The following is an 18,110-nucleotide window of genomic DNA, read 5'->3' as shown; positions in this document are numbered from 1 at the left end:
TTTTGTCATAGTTGCTGACGATGGTATATAGTGGGGCAGTTAAGCCACAAGTAAACATTAACAGCTTTACCAAAAGGATAGGCATGAATAGTCATTAGTTTCACAGGAAGGGAGGAAATTACCCTTTTCCTGATTGTCAGGTAGTTAAACTCTGGCTTTCCAGAGTGGATTTTAATCGATGAGGTGTTAATTCAAACAGTAAGGACAAAGGAACAGTGAAGATTATTTAAAACAAAACAAAACACCCCAACAACACACAACCAGAACTGTAAACAGCTGAATCCCGAAAAGGTAAGTAATTTCTTTTTTGTGTTGTTCAGCTTAAATTAACCCTGAGAAAAACTAAATCTGTTTTGTTTGACCTAATTTGCAAATTCATGGTTGGTAGAATGTAATTTAATTAGCTCACATTGAATTTAGTCTGGGGGGTGTTCGTTAGTGCTAAGTTATCTGCACATACTAATAGGCAGCTTGATAAGATCCAGTGGTCTCAGCAGGGGGAAATAATTAGTAGAACTATCAGGCAATTGTTGGTAATCCAGGTAAATTAAAACTACTTTGTTTATTGGTCCGTAATTTGTGCTTTAGTTAATAATGGTAAAGTATTTCTGAAGGGTTTCCCCCCCCCATTGTTATTTTTAATAATGGTAAAGTATTTCTGAAGGGTTTCCCCCCCCCCATTGTTATTTTTCTATGCATCCTTTGTTTTGTTTTATAGGGTTAAAAAAACCCAAAAAGAATCAGGAGTGCTTTTAAAGCTCATTTGCTTTACCGTAGACCTAGTTTATTCACTCCTGAACAACCCAATATCTATTATTTGTATGAAAATGCCTTCCTTTGTTCTTTTTCTATTAGGTATAAAGTAGTATTTCTCTGCTAAGTCCCATAAACACAGTATGTTCATTAATGTATGTCCCTCTTCAGTATAGATCTGGCATATTGCCATAATTAAAGTAGAGTAAAACCTGTAACACTTCACTAATTTACGCTGTTGAAAAAGTATAATTGACGTAACAAAATAAAATACAACTTCCAAGTAGAAAAAGGCAAAGACATGAAAGCAAACAAGATATATTTTTTTTTCTCATTAATTTTCTTCCAAGCATATAACTTTCACAAAATTGTCTGAAAAGATCACACTCAGAAAATGATGTCAATGGTTAATGGGTTGCACGAAAGTGTATATTAAAAAGGTCATGTAATTTGGGACTCACCATACCAGTTTTACTGTGTCTGAGCATAGAAGGAACTAAAACAAGAAAAGGTTTAAGGCCCAAGAGTACATTCTTCAGGGACTTAAGATTCCCACTGTGGTTAATCAAAACTGTAGAAGAATAAAACGCTGTATTTAGCTCTAAACAGGAAACAAGCAGAACAAAATCCTTTCAGATTAAATGCAATCTTGTCTCTAAAATTCTGTTCTTTTTTCCTCGCAGATACATTGCATATGCTGGTTATGCTGTGCAAATTGGGTAATTGCTTATCAGAGCAGAAGTCCCTTTCAATTGAAAAGGAGCAAGTTTAGGTAGGACAGACTGGTAGACAATTTATTTTAAATGCAGTAATCTGCTGTTCTTGAAAAAAGAATCTAATTTGCTATGAAAATTTGTCTCCACAAAATGTCTCCTGGGTCCTTAGCAGTTGTGACTTCATATTTGGTACAGTGGTAGGAAGGGTGAGGAAAATTGCTGTGTGAGGTTTAATCCTCCTTTGGTTCTGAAGGGTGAAGGAGCTGAACTATTGTGCTCAGTACTTGTTAGAGTAGGCCCAAGCCTGCTTTAGTTTATGGTGAAGAAAAGAGCCCCTTAAGGACAATTCCTCACTACCCCAAAACTGCTAGAATCCATTGCACTGTCCAGAGTATTCCCTTCACCAAGAAGGTGAAGAGCACTTGGCAAATGTGTGACTCTGCTTACTGAGGTTTTTTTCTTTTACTGTAGATCATGTGTGAGGGTTATCTACCCAGTAATTCAATCTTTTGTCTTACTGAAATAGTACTGACCACACTGTTGAATTAACTGCCTTACAACAACTGGATTTGGCAAAGTATTTAGAGATAGACAGACTCATGTGCCATTACAAGCAAACAAAACTTGGCAGAGCTGCCGATAAATGGTGTATTTACCCCATCCCAATATTTACAAAAGAAGTGAACTACTATTAAAAGACTTCTTATCAGTGAAGGTTCACCAATCAGTTACCTTTAGAAAACAGAAAATCTTTAAAATGCAAAAAATAAACAAGTGAGGTGTCAAATCATGAGGTCCTTGAGTCTTTCTGTACTCATTGCTCAGGCAACCCCCTTCTTCGTTGCCTGTGTCACATATTCACAGGAATCATGCCCCTCTGTCCTTTCCTTGTGGTCCAGGGACTCCTTGTCCAACTGTAGCATAATCTGCATCCTCCTTTCATTCATAGCTTTCCCCCCTCATATACAAGCAATCAGTATTCTGAATTATAGAGGCAGAAGGAAGAGCTGCTATCATGGAGGAAAGACAAATCAGGGTAGTTCTGCAGGAAGGAGTTTTTGGTTCCCCCTAAGAGAATCTGTGATCTGTGGACCATAAAAGAGGTGTTTAAAACTGACTGGCTTGCTACCCAGATGCTGAAATTTCAGTTTTGCTGCTTCGTATTAAACGCTTCCCTCTTCTGTGCTTTGTCTCTTTCTTTGGAATCAACAGAGCTGATACCTGGAAAAATTGGAATTGACTAGATTCAATCAGCGCTGAACATTTTACATGGTTTGCATTAATGACAGAGGAGTACCATGGTTAGTTTATTGCTACCACTATGAGACTTGAGTTTTGGTAAGGGCAGACTGACAGGTGCTCAGCTGATTTAAAATGGTATGATGAGTTCGGTACCATTAGAGTCAGGTGAAGCGATGGTATGTGTAGATACTAGTGGAATAATATTCCCATTTTACTGATTGAGAAACTAAGTGACAAGATCATGAGGCCTGGCCACAAAAACTGAGCAGGCTGAGAACTGGGAATGAAGCCAAGTCTCCTAAAACCCAGTTCAAACTTCTGACCAGTGTTACACTGACTGACAGACAGAGGCACTAAATAGTGATCTTTTGAGGAGCTCATTTCTCTCTTACACACAAAAGGAGATTAATCTGCTAATCATAAATGCAAAATGAATATATTTCACCATACAGCTACAAAATGATGCTTTCAGTGTGACTTTTTAAGCATCTCTCTGGTCATTCAACATTATTTTCTATAAACTGGAGTGCTTACAAAGAAATACTGTTCAACCTCATCTCTGCATAACAAAAAGCACCCTACAACTGTAAGGTCTCTTTCCATTCATCAGCCAGCACATCTGTTGCTTGCTTGGACACTGACCAAAATGATTCATTCACGTCTAACATTTATTTTTGGTGAAATACTGGGATTATACAGAAAGGCTATATTTCAAAACTGGGTCTAGAAAACCAAGGGAAGTTGGAAACAACTTCCTCAGCTGAAAACAAACACAGCGTTATATCATTCTGCAGCTTTATTAGAAGGAAGGCAGTAGCCAAGTGAAGCAGCTGGAATCACACTGAAGTCACTCTGAACTCTGCAGATCACTTCATTCTTCCTTCTGCTAAAGAGCTCACATCCCTGATTTACAGTGCGTTTTGTTCCAAAGGACTAAACGAGGTAGGTCAATCCCTCTGTTACATTTTAAATCTTTCTCTCTGTCTCTCCCTTCTAAATAATGTGTTTCTACAGCTACACCACCTCACGCAGGCAAATCCTGTCAGGTAGTGGAGCATACACTGGCTAAAAGAGCTTCTGGGAAGAAAGAATGTGGTACTCATTTATTTCAAAGATTATTTTGAACCACCCCTGCAGCAATAAAAGATTTGCAAGTACGTGTAAATTTAATTTTTAATGACTTTTAAATGCATATATGCACACTTCAAGGAGTCTTTTATCCTGTCAGAGGATGGTAAGTGACCTTGACTGCAATCTCTCCCTCCCACCCCCAGCTTTGTGTGTTGGTTTGTTTGATTTGCTTAGGGATGGTATGTCTCCTATAGCTATATCAATTCCTGGTACTATTAGAAATAAGTACATCAGTTCTGATCTGAACAGATTCTAGAACAGAAACTGGAAATAATTTCAACTTAAGTAGCACAGTAACAAACTAATTCTGAAGAATTACAGTCATGCAGAATTAAAAAAATGTTTCTATGATCTGAGCTGGAAGATGTGCGTGTTTTCTCTAACCATCATAGAGTAAGGTCGGATGTGGATCTAGCTGTCACTAAGTGTGTGGGAGCGTGTTTCCTAGGAAGAGACAAGATTTGAAGCCTTATATACCACCACACAATGAGACAGGGCGGGATTCCACCTCCTATTCAGACTGAGTGATAACCATACCATTGTCACCTTTAGCCTTTCTAAATGTGATCTTACAAAGCAAACAATATTCCAGACCTGGTTTTGTAGATTTACAGATGTATGGATTGCCTATCAATGAAAACACATTTGCCTTCTAGCTGAATAACACTGTATTACTGAATAATGTTAAATGTTTATTTATTCATAGCTAAGGAGAATGAATTTGGGAAAGGAAATTTGTCAGAGCAGGTTTGTAGAAGCTGAGTCAGGATTAACTTGATAATGACAGATTACTTTCAGTAGCATTGTATTATTGTTTTGCCTCAGTTGAACTAGGAAATGCAAATATTTTGACAATCCAATTTACTTTTGTTTACTGTCACTGCAGCTTCTCCCTGAATTTAAAACTTTATCAGCCACTTATGCCAGGCAGACAGGATAGAGGTCCAACCAAATTTAGTTTAATTCTAGGGATTTTATGTGTGTTATGTGTGATATTAGAGTGCACTTTTATTGCATATAGAATGTCTTTGATTGTGGATTAGTGGAAATTGTTTGACTCCGGAGAGTGAATTTATGGTTTGGATTCAATGATTGCCTTTGTGGAAAGGGATCACAAGTCAGGAAAGCTCTACGTAAGGATTCCCAGGCAGGATCTGACTACAGATTTTTCCTGCACCAGTGGGGGCAGAGGAAAATCGTTGATAATAATGCAATTTATATATACTAGACATTATCAGTTCTTCACTTCAACAATTTCTTTATCTGCTGACAACCTAATGAGCAACTTGTGAAATGCTGTTAGATTTGTATTTATTTCTGATAGATTGATTCAAGAGGAAAATTTATACCTCTGTTTCCTAATAAAGCCAGTTGCCTTAAGGAATTATTTTCTCCTTATGTTTCTTAAAAGCCACTTGAAGTTTGTGATCTGTTCTTTGGTATTATTTTTTTATTAATAAATCTGCTATTCCAAGCACGAAGCAGATAGTTTTGCAGAGGATTGTAATCTGTTCAATGGTCTTGTTATTTGCTTATTTATTCATTTTGTCTTATGGAATGTGCCAACAGTTCAGCTGGTTCTTACTGTGCTGGCTGGTTGTCTGGCTAATTTTCACTCATTATTTCTGATAATGGTTTGATTTGTGTTCATTCAGTTTAAAGCTAGCAGTTTCACAACAGTGCAGGGCTCTGTTGTTGCTGTCTTTGCAAAAGAGAGCTGAGTGGGAGGAACAGTTTTTCCTGGCCTGTTAGCAGAAGAAGGGATTGCTGTGATTGGGGTGGGTGGTGTCCAGAGACACTCGATTTCAGAAGGGAAAATGCCATCGTGAACAGATCAACTCTCCCACACTTGCTGCTACTTTTACAGTGTGCAGTGAGGCTCTTGAGACAAAAAGAAAAATTATGTGTCCTCAGACAAAGCATATAGTACTTCCAGGGGAGCTCAGCTAATTCTGTGCTCTTTGTATCTTGAATGCGTTCCAGAGGTTTAGGACCTGGAGACAGGAGCAAAAAGTCCTGTATCAGCCCACGGCTGCTCTTTTCCAGAGAGAATTTTTTGCTGGCTTGTTGCAGCTCTCTTATACCTAGCCCACCATTTTACTGCATTACGATTCTTTAGATAAACTGAACTGCTGCAGATACAGTGCATACAGTGCTTTTTCAGGAGGTGGGCTCAAAGAGAAACTAACAAAACCTATTGCTACGAGTCAGGTTTGTTTGCAAGGGTTATCTGCAAAGGCCAGCACTTCAGAATTCTCCAGCCCTTGCCAGGGACATTAGCTAGCAAAAAGTCTGCACCCTTCTCTTACTTCTCTTTTCCAGCCCAGGCTCTCTTGTCCCTTTTTGATACTTCTTGAAGGCTGTATTTCAAGAATCACAAGGCACGGGTATGAAGAACCAGCACCTTTTCTATCCACCAAAGATATTTATCTTTTCATTCTTTTGGCAAGGTCTGAATTCTGCCTCCAACTCTACCTTTGAATTTACTGTTGGCTTTGGGCAAGATACTTCTGCTCATTTCCCTACTGTTGTGTCTGTTTATTCCGTTTAATTATAAGCAAGACGGGAATTGTCTCTTATGATGTGCTTGTAGAGCCTAGATCCAGAGAGGCTTTGATCTCAAAGGCTAGGGTGTTCAGGTACTTTCCCAACATAAAATACTTGCTTCTTTCAGCAAGTGTGAGCCTGGCACAGAAGTTTTATTCTCTTCTGAAACCTTCTAGATGAGAAAAAGTGGTGAGTAGTAAGTCCTGTACCATCAATGTAATACTACTTTCTACACTCTTATTTCTTCTTTCCAGTGATACTCTTTTAGTGAGCTCAGCCCCACGTAATTTTAATGTGATGTTTTGGAAATGTTAAGAACCATCACCCATTTAAGAAAACTGAGTACCTTATTGTCCTAAACTCTTAACTGAGGGTGTTGTACCTGTATCTGTGTGGAGTCAGGTGAGAAGTGATTCGCAAAAGTAATGTGGGAAGCCTGTAAAACCAGTATTTCCAAGTTCCTAATTTAACACCTTAATCATAGGCACCATCTATTATCAGTGCAAGGGAGTGTTCCCAATGCCATATTACGGAGGCAGGTAAATATCCAGCCCTCCTGAAATTGCTAACAATACGAACTTCTCAGTTTTTCAGGAATACAGGCAGTGCTTATTTTAAACTTGATCTTAAAGTAAATAAAAGAGCTAGCTTTGTATGAGTAGGAATATTAGAGTAACTGATACAGAAATAGAAACCCTTAATCCACTGGATACAGTGATCCTAGCGTATTAACTGTGAGGACAAAATAAAGTATGTCATCAGCTGTAATGTTTTGGAAGTGAATGTTCTGATATACTCATGCAACAGTATGTGTCAAGAGTAATATAACCATAGCAATATTACAATCATGCTAGAAGAAACTGCTGATGTAAGTTTAATAAGCAGTAGAATAAACCTAGAAGGATGGACATCAATTTAGAGGGCAGTACATAAGCAAGCGTACAGGTAGAAGTGACTGGGAAATTAATATGTGAAATAGAATAGGATATAAAAGGCCTTTTTGAGGAATGAGTTGCGTTGCTAATTTTCTCTGGCATTAGCTCTGAACTCTTGTTAAAAGGACTGCAAGTGTAACACATTGCAAGCTAATTTTTATCTGTTATTTGATAGAGATTTTGTATCTTGCTGGAGATGGTTATTTTGGTTTTTTCCATAATGACCTTTAGAATGGCTGTTGTTTTGTTTAACGTATTTTTAATTGGTCTTAATCAGCCTGCTGAGACAACAGTTGGTAGTCTGAAACAAATCTCTGCATTCACTCTTTATTGTCTGCTCTCACTTTGCCACTTCCTGTTAAGAGAGAGTTGTGGTTAAAGCATGTTTGCTGAAGGCATACGACCATTTTAAGAACATGCTTAGAACTGCATGATCATGTAATGATCATATGAACGCTATTCAAAATCTTCTTTCATCACAAATACATCAAACAGTTGCAAAGTAAAAATTTCTTATAATTTTTGCATGAAAAACATAAAAATCCATTCTTGATTAGAAACACAAGCATTCATTACCTTTTCAATCCAGTCACTGTGAAGCTCAGACACTTAAAAAAATTTAAATTAGCTATCTCCATTACTGTAGGTATGTAGTTATTATGGTGGTTTACAGCCAAAGAAAATACTGCTGGCATTCGTGGAGAAGTAGAAAACAAGTGACACTTCCCTGGAACAGTAATTCATTAGTGTGCATATTTACATGCTGAGGACACAGCCAGTACAATATATGGTGTACTCGCTTGGCTTTGTCATCAGAGAGGTGTGCTTAGTGGCTCTGAGGTATGTCCTGGGCCTGCAGAGAGAGATTAGTGCTTATGACAAGCAAATGGTGGAGATCCAGGTTCCTTTTCTCTTCAATGCAGAGAAAACAGACCAGAATCTGCAAGGGCTGCCCAGGGAGGTCCTGGCTCCCTCCAGTACAGTGTGCATGATGGCACAGGGGAGAGCCTCTGTCAGGAAAGGGAAGGTCTCCCAGAGGTGAAGCTGTGGTTTCTCCGCTCCATTATGAGTGAGGGGACTGTTTAAGACAAGAGGATAAGACTGTGGTTGAACCTCTAGGCAGGGACTCTAGGTTTAGTGCCTGATTTGATCAGAAACTTCCTGTAGGTCATTCTCAGCCTTCTCATCTGTAAACCAGACTGATGATACTTCTCACTTGAGTCCACTATCACTAAAGGTTGTGAATACCTAGGTGTTATGGTCAATTAATGTAAATACTTCAGCAGTGCTGATGCATACAATATAAGATCATATTTTAAATCTCAAGTGGCACTGTTTACCTAAACTACTATTTTTACCTGCTTAGAAGAATGCTTAGATTTTTTTTTTTTTTTCCAGAATCAAGCCACTTTAAGTGTTTCACAGGTATCATCTGTCATTTTCTTGACTCTGCTGTAATATCTTTGCGGGCATATGACAGACTTGCAGTTGTTACGGCAACTCCTCATGTTCAAAAGGAATATTAGAAAGATATTTCTACTTTTAGCTGTATTAATGGAAGGGAATAAAAACAGGAGCAAGCACTACCTACACAGTTACCAAGTGCTCTTCCCTGCATATGCTGAGGACATCTGAGTTTCTTTGTCTTCTTTGGGGATGGAAATCATGGTTCTTGGGATCAGCATGAAAATAAATCACTTTTGATGATACACAGTTGCTGGTTGCAAACATTTATGAGCTACCTGATTGTGGAAATAGTACACTGCTTAATTTCAGCAGTTGTCTGGATGGTTTGTTATATTCAGGCCAGACCTACTGTAGATACTTTTCCTATTACAGCAGCATTATTTAGCTATAAAGTTGGATTTTTAATTTGTTGTTTGACATTTCTGTGGTGGCAAAAATGCTGGTCTGAAATCACTGCTTTACCAATATTAACAGTCTGCTCTGTAAAGGTTTGTTAATCCCACTGTAACACTCACTTTGTGTAAAATGTTATGAGGCTACTATCTGGTCAAATGACTCAATACCACAAATGAAGTTGAGTGTTATGACTAATAAGGTCATGTTTGGCCTTGATCAAGAAGTTGTTTTTAGCATAGATTTTAGAAGATGTCTAGCTAGTACATTGCGTATACATTTCCAACACTGCTTTACTGAGAGATGTAATGGAGAATGATGGTTATTTGCATTATTGACTTGTCTGCTAGAACAAATACGTCTCTATTGTGGCTTGAAAAGGTTTCCAGTCATACATCATATCTATTATGACCGGTTCTAGTTGTTGAATTCAGGATGGCTTACAAAGTAATTTTGTTACCGTATGTCTAATGACTATTAAAATGATAGTCAAGAGATAGGCATGTCTGTGAAAGAGAAAACATGCATGCACACAAGCCTTGATTCTTCTTTTGTGTATACTAGCTTAAAATGCTCATTTCCTAGTAGCTTTGTCTGCAGGGCCAGCTTTAGGCTTAAATTATAGCATAGCTGTGATTTAATTTTGTAGTATGGGTATATCAGGCACTTCCTGCTATAGAAATGTTTCTACATGGAGACAAGTGGTCCTCTGGGCTTTGTTATTTTGAGGGAGAAATATGAGTCTATGACAGTCCGTAATCTCATCGCTATTTCTTGTGAGTTTTAGGATTTTTCCTTATGTCTTTGTAAAATACTTGCCAGAAATATGTGTATGCCTCTAACAAACTTGCTCAGCCTTCTGTGTTTTGAACTTGGCAGATAAAGTACTGGGTGAATTTCATGTTTCTGTTTTTGAAGCTAGATAAATTAAAAATTTAGCACCTCAGAAGTTCCAAGAATTTTTTTTGAAGTCTCTTAAATTAATTCAGCGTTCTAACTTGCTGAGACACAGTATTACAAGCAGGCTTTAGGTGACCTTTTGAGAAACTAGTTGTTCTCTAACATTTGACTCTTGTAAATGACAGAAGTTGAAGTGAATCGATCAAATAAGCTTTCCTTTAGCCAGAGATCAAACATGTGGGATGTGATATGCTCAGAACTATTCATAAAGACATTAAAAGGAGGGTTTGTGTAATATATTCCCTTTATGAAGTTAACTGTTGAGACAGCCAACTCTGCAAACCATAATTTTCCTATTAAGTCAGGACTCTCTATTGTGACCTCTGAACAAATTTAGCTGGCCAGAGCCTCTGAGCATTGTTTATCACACTGAACAAATAGATTTCGGGACTACCACTCAAATATTTGTGTTAACTTTTAACTAACAGACAAGCTCTTCCCTTGGACCTCTCTGTAAATTTTGGAAGTAATGAGGACCAAATGTGAGGTAGAGGTTGTGTGGGCTGCAGCCCAAACATGTCCATAAAACTACCAGTGTAATTAAGTCAGACCCTAACTTACGGGTGCCCAGAGAACTTTGAACCCCCAGGAAGACTTTGCATCAAGTAAAATGAGTGCAAATTGAAACTGTTCTGTTTGTTTTTTCCTATTTTAGACTGAAAACCCAATGTAATTTAATTCCAAAGCCATTCCACTGACCTCAGGGCTGAGGCGTGGAGAGGTCAAACGACTTCCCCTGGTTAAACAGGATGCATGTGGCATAGCCATGAATAGACTCCAAAGTACCAGTCCCATGTCATAACCCTAAGGCCATTCTTAGTTTGACAAAAGCTGTTCTATTTTAAGCAGATCCAGTCATTTGTCCAAGTTGTCATTATGGCTCAGCTTTATGAAATACTGTAACAGTAGCAGAGAAAACGAACTCGAGGTACTCGTAGTAAAAAGCTATGAATATGTCAATTGAGATCTGATTCTGTAATTCCCTGCTGAAATTTAGAGAAAGACAGTTCATGTAGCACATGGTAAAGTCTCTTCCCAGCAGTTCTGTGGCTTTGTATTTTAGAAATGTTTCCTAATAATCAGTATTTCTTGGTAATTCCATTTTTGGTCCCAGGATCGAAAAGTTACTAGCACCAAGTGATATTCCTATGACGTTGCTTAGTAATTAACTTCTGTTCTACAGAAGGGGACAGGAAATGAAACCTCCTGGTCAAATGTCCTGAAACATATTTCCTTAAAATTAAGCAACTATATTCATAATTAAGCAACCGAACCAAGGAGGCTCAGTTTTCAGAGCTAATTGTGACCTCAGCAAACAGGAACAGACTCCAGTCAAACAACTGGTGAGTGTACACTTTACACAGGTGTTTACTATGAAGAAAAAAAAAGACGGGATGGAGTCTAAACACGGTTAAATTCAGCCGTATGCAGTACAATACTGTTCTGTAACCTGTGGCTGCCCCCAGGTCCTATTGCCAGGTCTCTAACCACACTTTCCTGTTTATTGAAAAATACTTGCCTCCCTCTGGCTCCTTTTTGCAACACCAGAGCAGCAGAGACTGAGCCAGTGAACTGCATGAAACCTCCCTTACCCTTCCTCATAGTTGGCCGGAAAGCCAAGTGGAAACTGCTTGCAAAAAGTCTTGTTTTCTCTACTGAGCCTCTGTTTGCAGACAGGTTCATGGAAATTCGGAATTCAGGAATTCAGCCTGGAAATTAAGCCATTTGTCAAAGATCATACAGGAAATCAGTGACAGAATAAGGAACAGAATTCGATTTTTTCACTTTCAAGACCTAGACTTGAACTGTAAGACATTTCTGACTCTGGAAGTTTCGTAATAAATAAAACCCAAACTCACATATTTGAGACTATGTGTGTTTCAAGAACATAAAGAAACATACCCTTCTAGGGTAATAGTTACCCTAGAAGAAAAAAAATCTGTGTCCTTATTGATGCAAACCAGCATAGCTCCATTGAAAATCCCCTACTGCTTATCTTTTCCAGGGCAGGGCTTGACACTGTGTGTCCGTTTATAGAAGTGCTTCATGTATGTGGATCTCAGAGGTAAAAGTTTCTGGGCTTTGCAAATCTATTTGTCGGTATTTGGTGAGCCCTAGCCATAGAGTGTAGTTTCAGCATCTGTGAACAGGGAGCACAAGTAAGCAAAGTTCCTCCTGCGTTTTTTCCCCCATTGCTAGAGAGTTACTGTATTGGAAGACTAAGAGTCAGAGATAAGGAAAAATACAAGTTTGGAAAAACAATTACATTCTAGAGGTGTGCTCTTTCAATTGAGGAGTTTTAAACTACAGGAGGCTTGGTAAATATTTGGTACTTATTTAGGTATGTTTTCTTTCTGCTGCTATGCATCATCTTTGAAGTTATAAATATAAAATTAACATTGCTGGGAAGTAGGCGAATGTTTGTCATTATGTTTTTTTAGTCCCATAAGGAAAAAAAAGTTTGGGGATTACACATATAGGGAGGAAGTGTTTGAATCCAAGTATTGGTGCATTGTGGTAGCTCTTCAGAAACTTAAAAGCAAAATTGATTAGTAACTGCAGTACAGGATGATAATCAGCAAGAGTCTGAAAAATTGGATTTTTTTTTGTTTAATTGCATAAATTTGATTTGAAGGTATGGTTCTGTATATAGGCAAAGACATTAAAAATGCAATTATTAACCTGACTGTCCTCTGAAACTGTCCAAATGTAATGTTGCTCCAGATGTTAGTGGTACTGCTCCTTGTTTATACTAGTTCTCAGCAGCTGTTAAGCTATTTGAAAAAATGACTCAGATGGGTGGTACTGGTATTTGATGCAGAATCTACCCCTAAGGGGCATGTAATTACATGAATGCAGCCCAATAAGTATCATTTTATCAGGACAGCAAACCAAATAACATTCCTTCAGCCTGATGTAAATTACAAAGGGCAAATGTTATCATAGCCTCTTGACAGAACAGGCTGTATTAACTCCTAATACATATTTTTTTTATCAAGAGATGTAAAATTACACATTTTTTCCCCCTTGTCTGTCCATCTACGAATGAGAAATTTGATCCTGCTAATGAGTGTGCACATGCGTAGCTTCACTTGTGTGAGTAATCCTTCAAAAATAAGCGAACTACTTTTTTTGGAGGAAAGGTATGTACATGAATACAAGTTTGCAGATGTCATTCTGCAGGCAGTGTACTCTGGAGACCTTGCTTTTGTTGTCCTTAGCATGCTAAAATTAATGGAATTACAGGAATGCAGGGCTGGGTTCCAAAAGCTTGGGCTGAATTTCAGTTTCTGAGCGAAGCTAGCGCTCGGAAGTCTACCGGTGAGCTCATCCGTAATACAGCTAATCGGCTGGTCGTATCCTGCTCTCAGGGACAGGTTTTTAGTGCAGTTTAGCCAGACAATATAGCTTTGAATGATAGCAGAATTTAACAGAATATTTGTTTTGACCATAGCAGATACTTTTGTCAGACTGTGACCGTCTGTGCTGTGCTACAGCGTTGTCTGTACTGTGAAATGAATATGTAACTTCTGAGTGGTTTTCCTGTTCAACCTCTGTTTGCTGTCTGTTTTACTGTTCATTCCCTTTTTTCCGGTTTTGTGTTTTTTTTCCTTTTGGTTTATATCCCCCCCCTCCCTTGTCTCCCTCCCACACTCTTCTTTTGGAGTTTTAGAAGAAAATTCCTATGTGAAAAATTACGTTGTACTTATAAGTTCCAGAATTGTTTGCAACACAAGAAAACTGAGACTGACATTCTGTCTTAAAAAAAAGAAAAAAGGAGACATGTATTTTCATCTATAGCTATTACAGTGTGTCTTATTCTCCTAGGAAGCTTTTTTTTTAATCTATTACCTGTTTCTCAGCTCATAAGTGGAAGAATATCACGATTGTATGTATTGTCCCTGAAATATGTTCTGTATATTTCCTTCTCTACATCCTTTGCTGTGTTAAGGAAATCAATACATTGAATGTGTCTGAAAATCAGCATTCCTTGATATAGATACCTGATAGAGAGGAATAAATCCATGAACTTTCAGTTGCTGGAAAAATCGCTGTCTATGATTTTGTTAAATATAATTTGAGGTTTGTATGTGTGGGTGGTAATTTTATTTAAAATAGCTTCCTGGCATTTTAACTGCACTCGGTTGCCTGCATTGATGCCTAGTACTTCTCTGATTTCTGACAGATATAATCCATAAAACTTGCTTCAAATAGGAGCAGAGCAGTAAAATTTGAAACCTGACTAGAAAATAATACAAAAATCACACTTCAGTTAAACTTTGCAGCTTGTCTACCAGAAATTTATCAGTGATACTGTGCTCAGTATTCTCTGTTAAGAAATAAATGCAAGGAAAACAGTTCTTGAAGATTTCAAGTCTTGTTTTGATTTGAGCATTTATTGAAATGCCTGTGACCAAAATATTCCACAAACTTTGTGCTGGAAACTGACAGCTAAAAAGTGATAGATCTGTGAAACTTACTTAAAGGAATCGCAGGTTACGGTTTGCAGTGCAATAGAACATTTCTTCTTTGACTGTTCTGTTTCTTTTCTTCCCCAGAAAACAACTGTGCAACATGACATTTGAAGATTTTGAGAACTACTCTTATTTCTATGACCTGCCTGAGGAAGATGAATCACCCCAGTCCTCCCTCAGCATTGCCCATATTATTTCCCTTTCTTTTTACAGTGTGGCATTTCTGCTGGGAGTGCCAGGTAACGCCATTGTCATCTGGTTTATGGGCTTTAAGTGGGATAAATCTGTTTCCACTCTCTGGTTCCTCAATCTGGCCATTGCAGATTTCATTTTTGTTCTCTTCCTGCCCCTCTATATTACATACGTGGCAATGGGCTTCCACTGGCCTTTTGGGAAGTGGCTCTGCAAAATGAACTCATTCATTGCACTACTTAATATGTTTGCCAGTGTGTTTTTCCTGACATTCATCAGCCTTGACCGCTACATCCGCCTCGTCCACCCGGTCTTTTCCTACAAGTACAGAACTGTGAGGAACACCCTCATCCTTAGTGGGATCATTTGGATGTCGGCTGCAATTATTGGTGGCCCTGCCTTATACTTTCGAGACACAGCTACAGTTCTCAACAATGTCACCATTTGCTACAACAACTTCCACGTGCATGACAGAGAACTTATTTTGCTGACACACCACATTCTCATTTGGGTGAGGCTTGCGTTCGGTTACCTCTTTCCTCTAGTGACCATGGTCATTTGCTACTCATTGCTGATTGTCAAAGTGAAGAGGAGAACTGTATTGACTTCCAGCAGGCTTTTCTGGACCATTATTGCTGTAGTTGTAGCTTTTTTTGTTTGCTGGACACCATATCACATATTCAGCATTGTGGAGCTGTCTGCTCACCACGATGAAAATTTGCATGACTTACTGCAGGATGGCATTCCCCTCTCCACTGGCCTTGGTTTCATCAACAGTTGCCTCAATCCAATCCTCTATGTTCTGATTAGCAAAAAGTTCCAGGCCCAGGTCAAGACAACGGTCTCTGAGGTGCTGAAGTTGGCACTGTGGGAGGTGAGCCGCTCAGGAACTGTCAGTGAGCAGCTGTGGAGCTCGGACAACACCCATGCGCCTGTGCACTATTGTGAAACTGCTCAGTGACTGCTCTTGTCACCATCCCTCTCCAAAACAGCTGACAGGAGACTTGGAGGTGTTCTTGACTTCACATCTGCCAGTCAGATGTGCATCTTTGCATACACGGTTTTATGTAAACAGCTGGCTTAATTGCACTTGCTGCTTTCCCTGAAAGATTTTTAAGGGACACATCATTTGGGTGTGGTGTGCTTGCAGTGCACACACAGCCTGAACTGAAAGTTGTCAGTGTAAGTGGAATTGCTTTAACTGGGTTTTTGATCAGAAATGTTGTTTTGTTGTGGTTCCATACCTCATGGGTATGAAAAGAGCACATAATAAAAATATTCCTGCTTGCCATCACTGCTAACACTCTTGGTCAAGGCATTCTCATCCAAGAGGTCGTGGCCGTACATCAGTGGGTCACGAGTCTCCTGATTGCCTAGTATTGCCTTAAGTACAAATCACCTGGCTACATCCCAGCTCAGAGAAGCTATCGGTAGCTCCACTCTGCAGTTGGAGAGGAATCCCAAGACAGAGAGCACTGAATCTTGTCAGAAAGGAAAAATATGGAAATAAAACCTACTCTTTATCTTATAACGAAAACTATCCTGAATTTTCTGGTCACTTGTGCTTTTAGCACCAGTTGGGTGCAAAATACTGAGTAGATGTTTCATATAGGTATTAGGCTCATTTGAAATGTGCAAGGAATCAGTGAAAACGTTTCTTACAGAAGCTGAGATAAAGGCCCCCTGCCACATTTGGTCGTTTTCTATGATTAAACTTTCAGGTTCAAAGAGGTTTACAACTATTGGTTGCTCTTTATTGCTCTGCTAAAGGTAAAGACATAACATTTTGTTTGCCTTAATACCAATCTTCAAAAAATAGGCAAAGTGAATTCAACAATATTCTGTTACAAGTCTGTAGCCAAAGTTATACTTCTTTGCCAAATGAGATGCAAGAGAGTACATTCAGGAAATGGAGTCCACTCCCATAGGAAAGATGAAGCGTAACTCCCAGTTATGCTGAATTCTGTTCCAGCTTGTTGCTTGCTGTAGAATCACACATGCACCAATGCAAACGTATATGCTTAGTGGAGTGGACTGATTTATCACACAATACCACTTAATTAAAAAGTTGAATGTGGGATAGAACTCCACTAAGAGTAAAAGCATGAAGCTTTGGATAAATTTGAACCATTTTTTCCTTGTTATTGGCCTAGGTATATAGAATAAAACTGTCTTTCAGATAATCTATCTAGTTTCTATGGCCTGCCAGCACATAAGTAGCATTTATACTGCAACTGAGGCCTTACATGTAGATATATTTGCTTTTGTATAAAATATATATGTATATGCATGCATGCACACATCCAGTATTGGTAGCTGAACAAATAGAAGGAATCTGACTGTGGTCTGTAACTGTTCCTTTGGGCTCTGGTTTCAGAGTTTGTGAGAGTCAGGCAGGATCAGTGGAATTTGGGCTGGAAAGTTGGCAAGCAGCACTCTTCCTTTGAGTCATTTGCTGCCTGGTACATAGTGACTCATTGTAATATTTTGGCACCGTGTTGCTAAATGTGCCTAAATCAAACATTTTGCAGTTTTTCTTCACATGTTCCCTGACATCTTTCTAAGAATGATGTATTGGTACTACTCTCCTGACTGTACTCCCAAGTGAAGTAATAAAATTTTGCTGTTTCCAAAGAATGTGTTCGTTTGCTTTTCTCAGCAGCAATATGAGGTGACTGTCCGTTCTTAGAAGAGCTCCTTCTCAAAGGTTTTGAAAGATGAAAGCAAGCCCTGACCCTTTCTACTGCAGAATTGAAGTTTGTCAGCTTTGTTCTTGCATATCAACCTATGTGAGCACGCATGTTGCTATATACAGTAATCAGACTGATTTTTAAATAGGGGAACAGACATATGCTGTCTTGCATAAATTCATAGAATGGTTCGCATTGGAAGGGACCTTAAAGATCATGGAGTTCTAACCCCCCTGCTTCCTGAACAGCTTGTACTTCTGAAGGTTGTTATGTAGATTAGTTTGTAACCAATACTCTTGTTGAAACTGTTTTCCCAGTATTCCTGCCTATCACATATTTAAGTTATGGAACTTTCTGCTTATCTTTCTGTTACGGGGTGTGCTTGGGATAAAGTGTCTCATTGATGCTAAGGTGCCGAGTTTTTGGTCACAGTGACACAGTAACACAGCAGCACATACCCAAAAACTGCACAAAACCCCCTCACACAGATATCTGTGGATTCTGTGGAATTCTCTTCCCCACGTGCCTATCTATTTTGTAACTGGGGAGACCATGCTCTCGAGCTTTTTCTGTTTTGTTCCTGCACAGCAAGTTCCTCTGTAACATCAG

General features: G+C 38.8%; 1 protein-coding gene across 3 annotated transcripts; it reads left to right on the top strand.

The window, feature by feature from the left end:
• The first annotated feature begins 158 nt into the window (after nt 1-158).
• On the top strand, nt 159-17,445 carry GPR1 (G protein-coupled receptor 1). 3 transcript variants are annotated; one of them, XM_014954093.1, is made up of 4 exons: nt 168-291; nt 1,437-1,525; nt 3,506-3,653; nt 14,704-17,445. In XM_014954093.1, the coding sequence occupies exon 4, from the start codon at nt 14,720-14,722 to the stop codon at nt 15,770-15,772; it is 1,053 nt and encodes a 350-aa protein (XP_014809579.1). In that variant the 5' UTR covers nt 168-291; nt 1,437-1,525; nt 3,506-3,653; nt 14,704-14,719; the 3' UTR covers nt 15,773-17,445. The 3 variants fall into 3 exon arrangements, with proteins under 3 accessions (XP_014809580.1, XP_014809579.1, XP_014809581.1); XM_014954094.1 differs by lacking the exon at nt 1,437-1,525 and having other exon boundaries at nt 159-291; XM_014954095.1 differs by lacking the exons at nt 168-291; nt 1,437-1,525; nt 3,506-3,653 and adding an exon at nt 13,248-13,287.
• The last annotated feature ends 665 nt before the right edge of the window (nt 17,446-18,110 follow it).

The sequence above is a fragment of the Calidris pugnax genome, unplaced genomic scaffold, assembly GCF_001431845.1.
Source record: "Calidris pugnax isolate Ruff unplaced genomic scaffold, ASM143184v1 scaffold103, whole genome shotgun sequence".
Classification (NCBI taxonomy): domain Eukaryota; kingdom Metazoa; phylum Chordata; class Aves; order Charadriiformes; family Scolopacidae; genus Calidris; species Calidris pugnax.
Note: the sequence above shows the minus strand (reverse complement) of the source record. Positions and strands in the feature narration are given on the sequence as shown.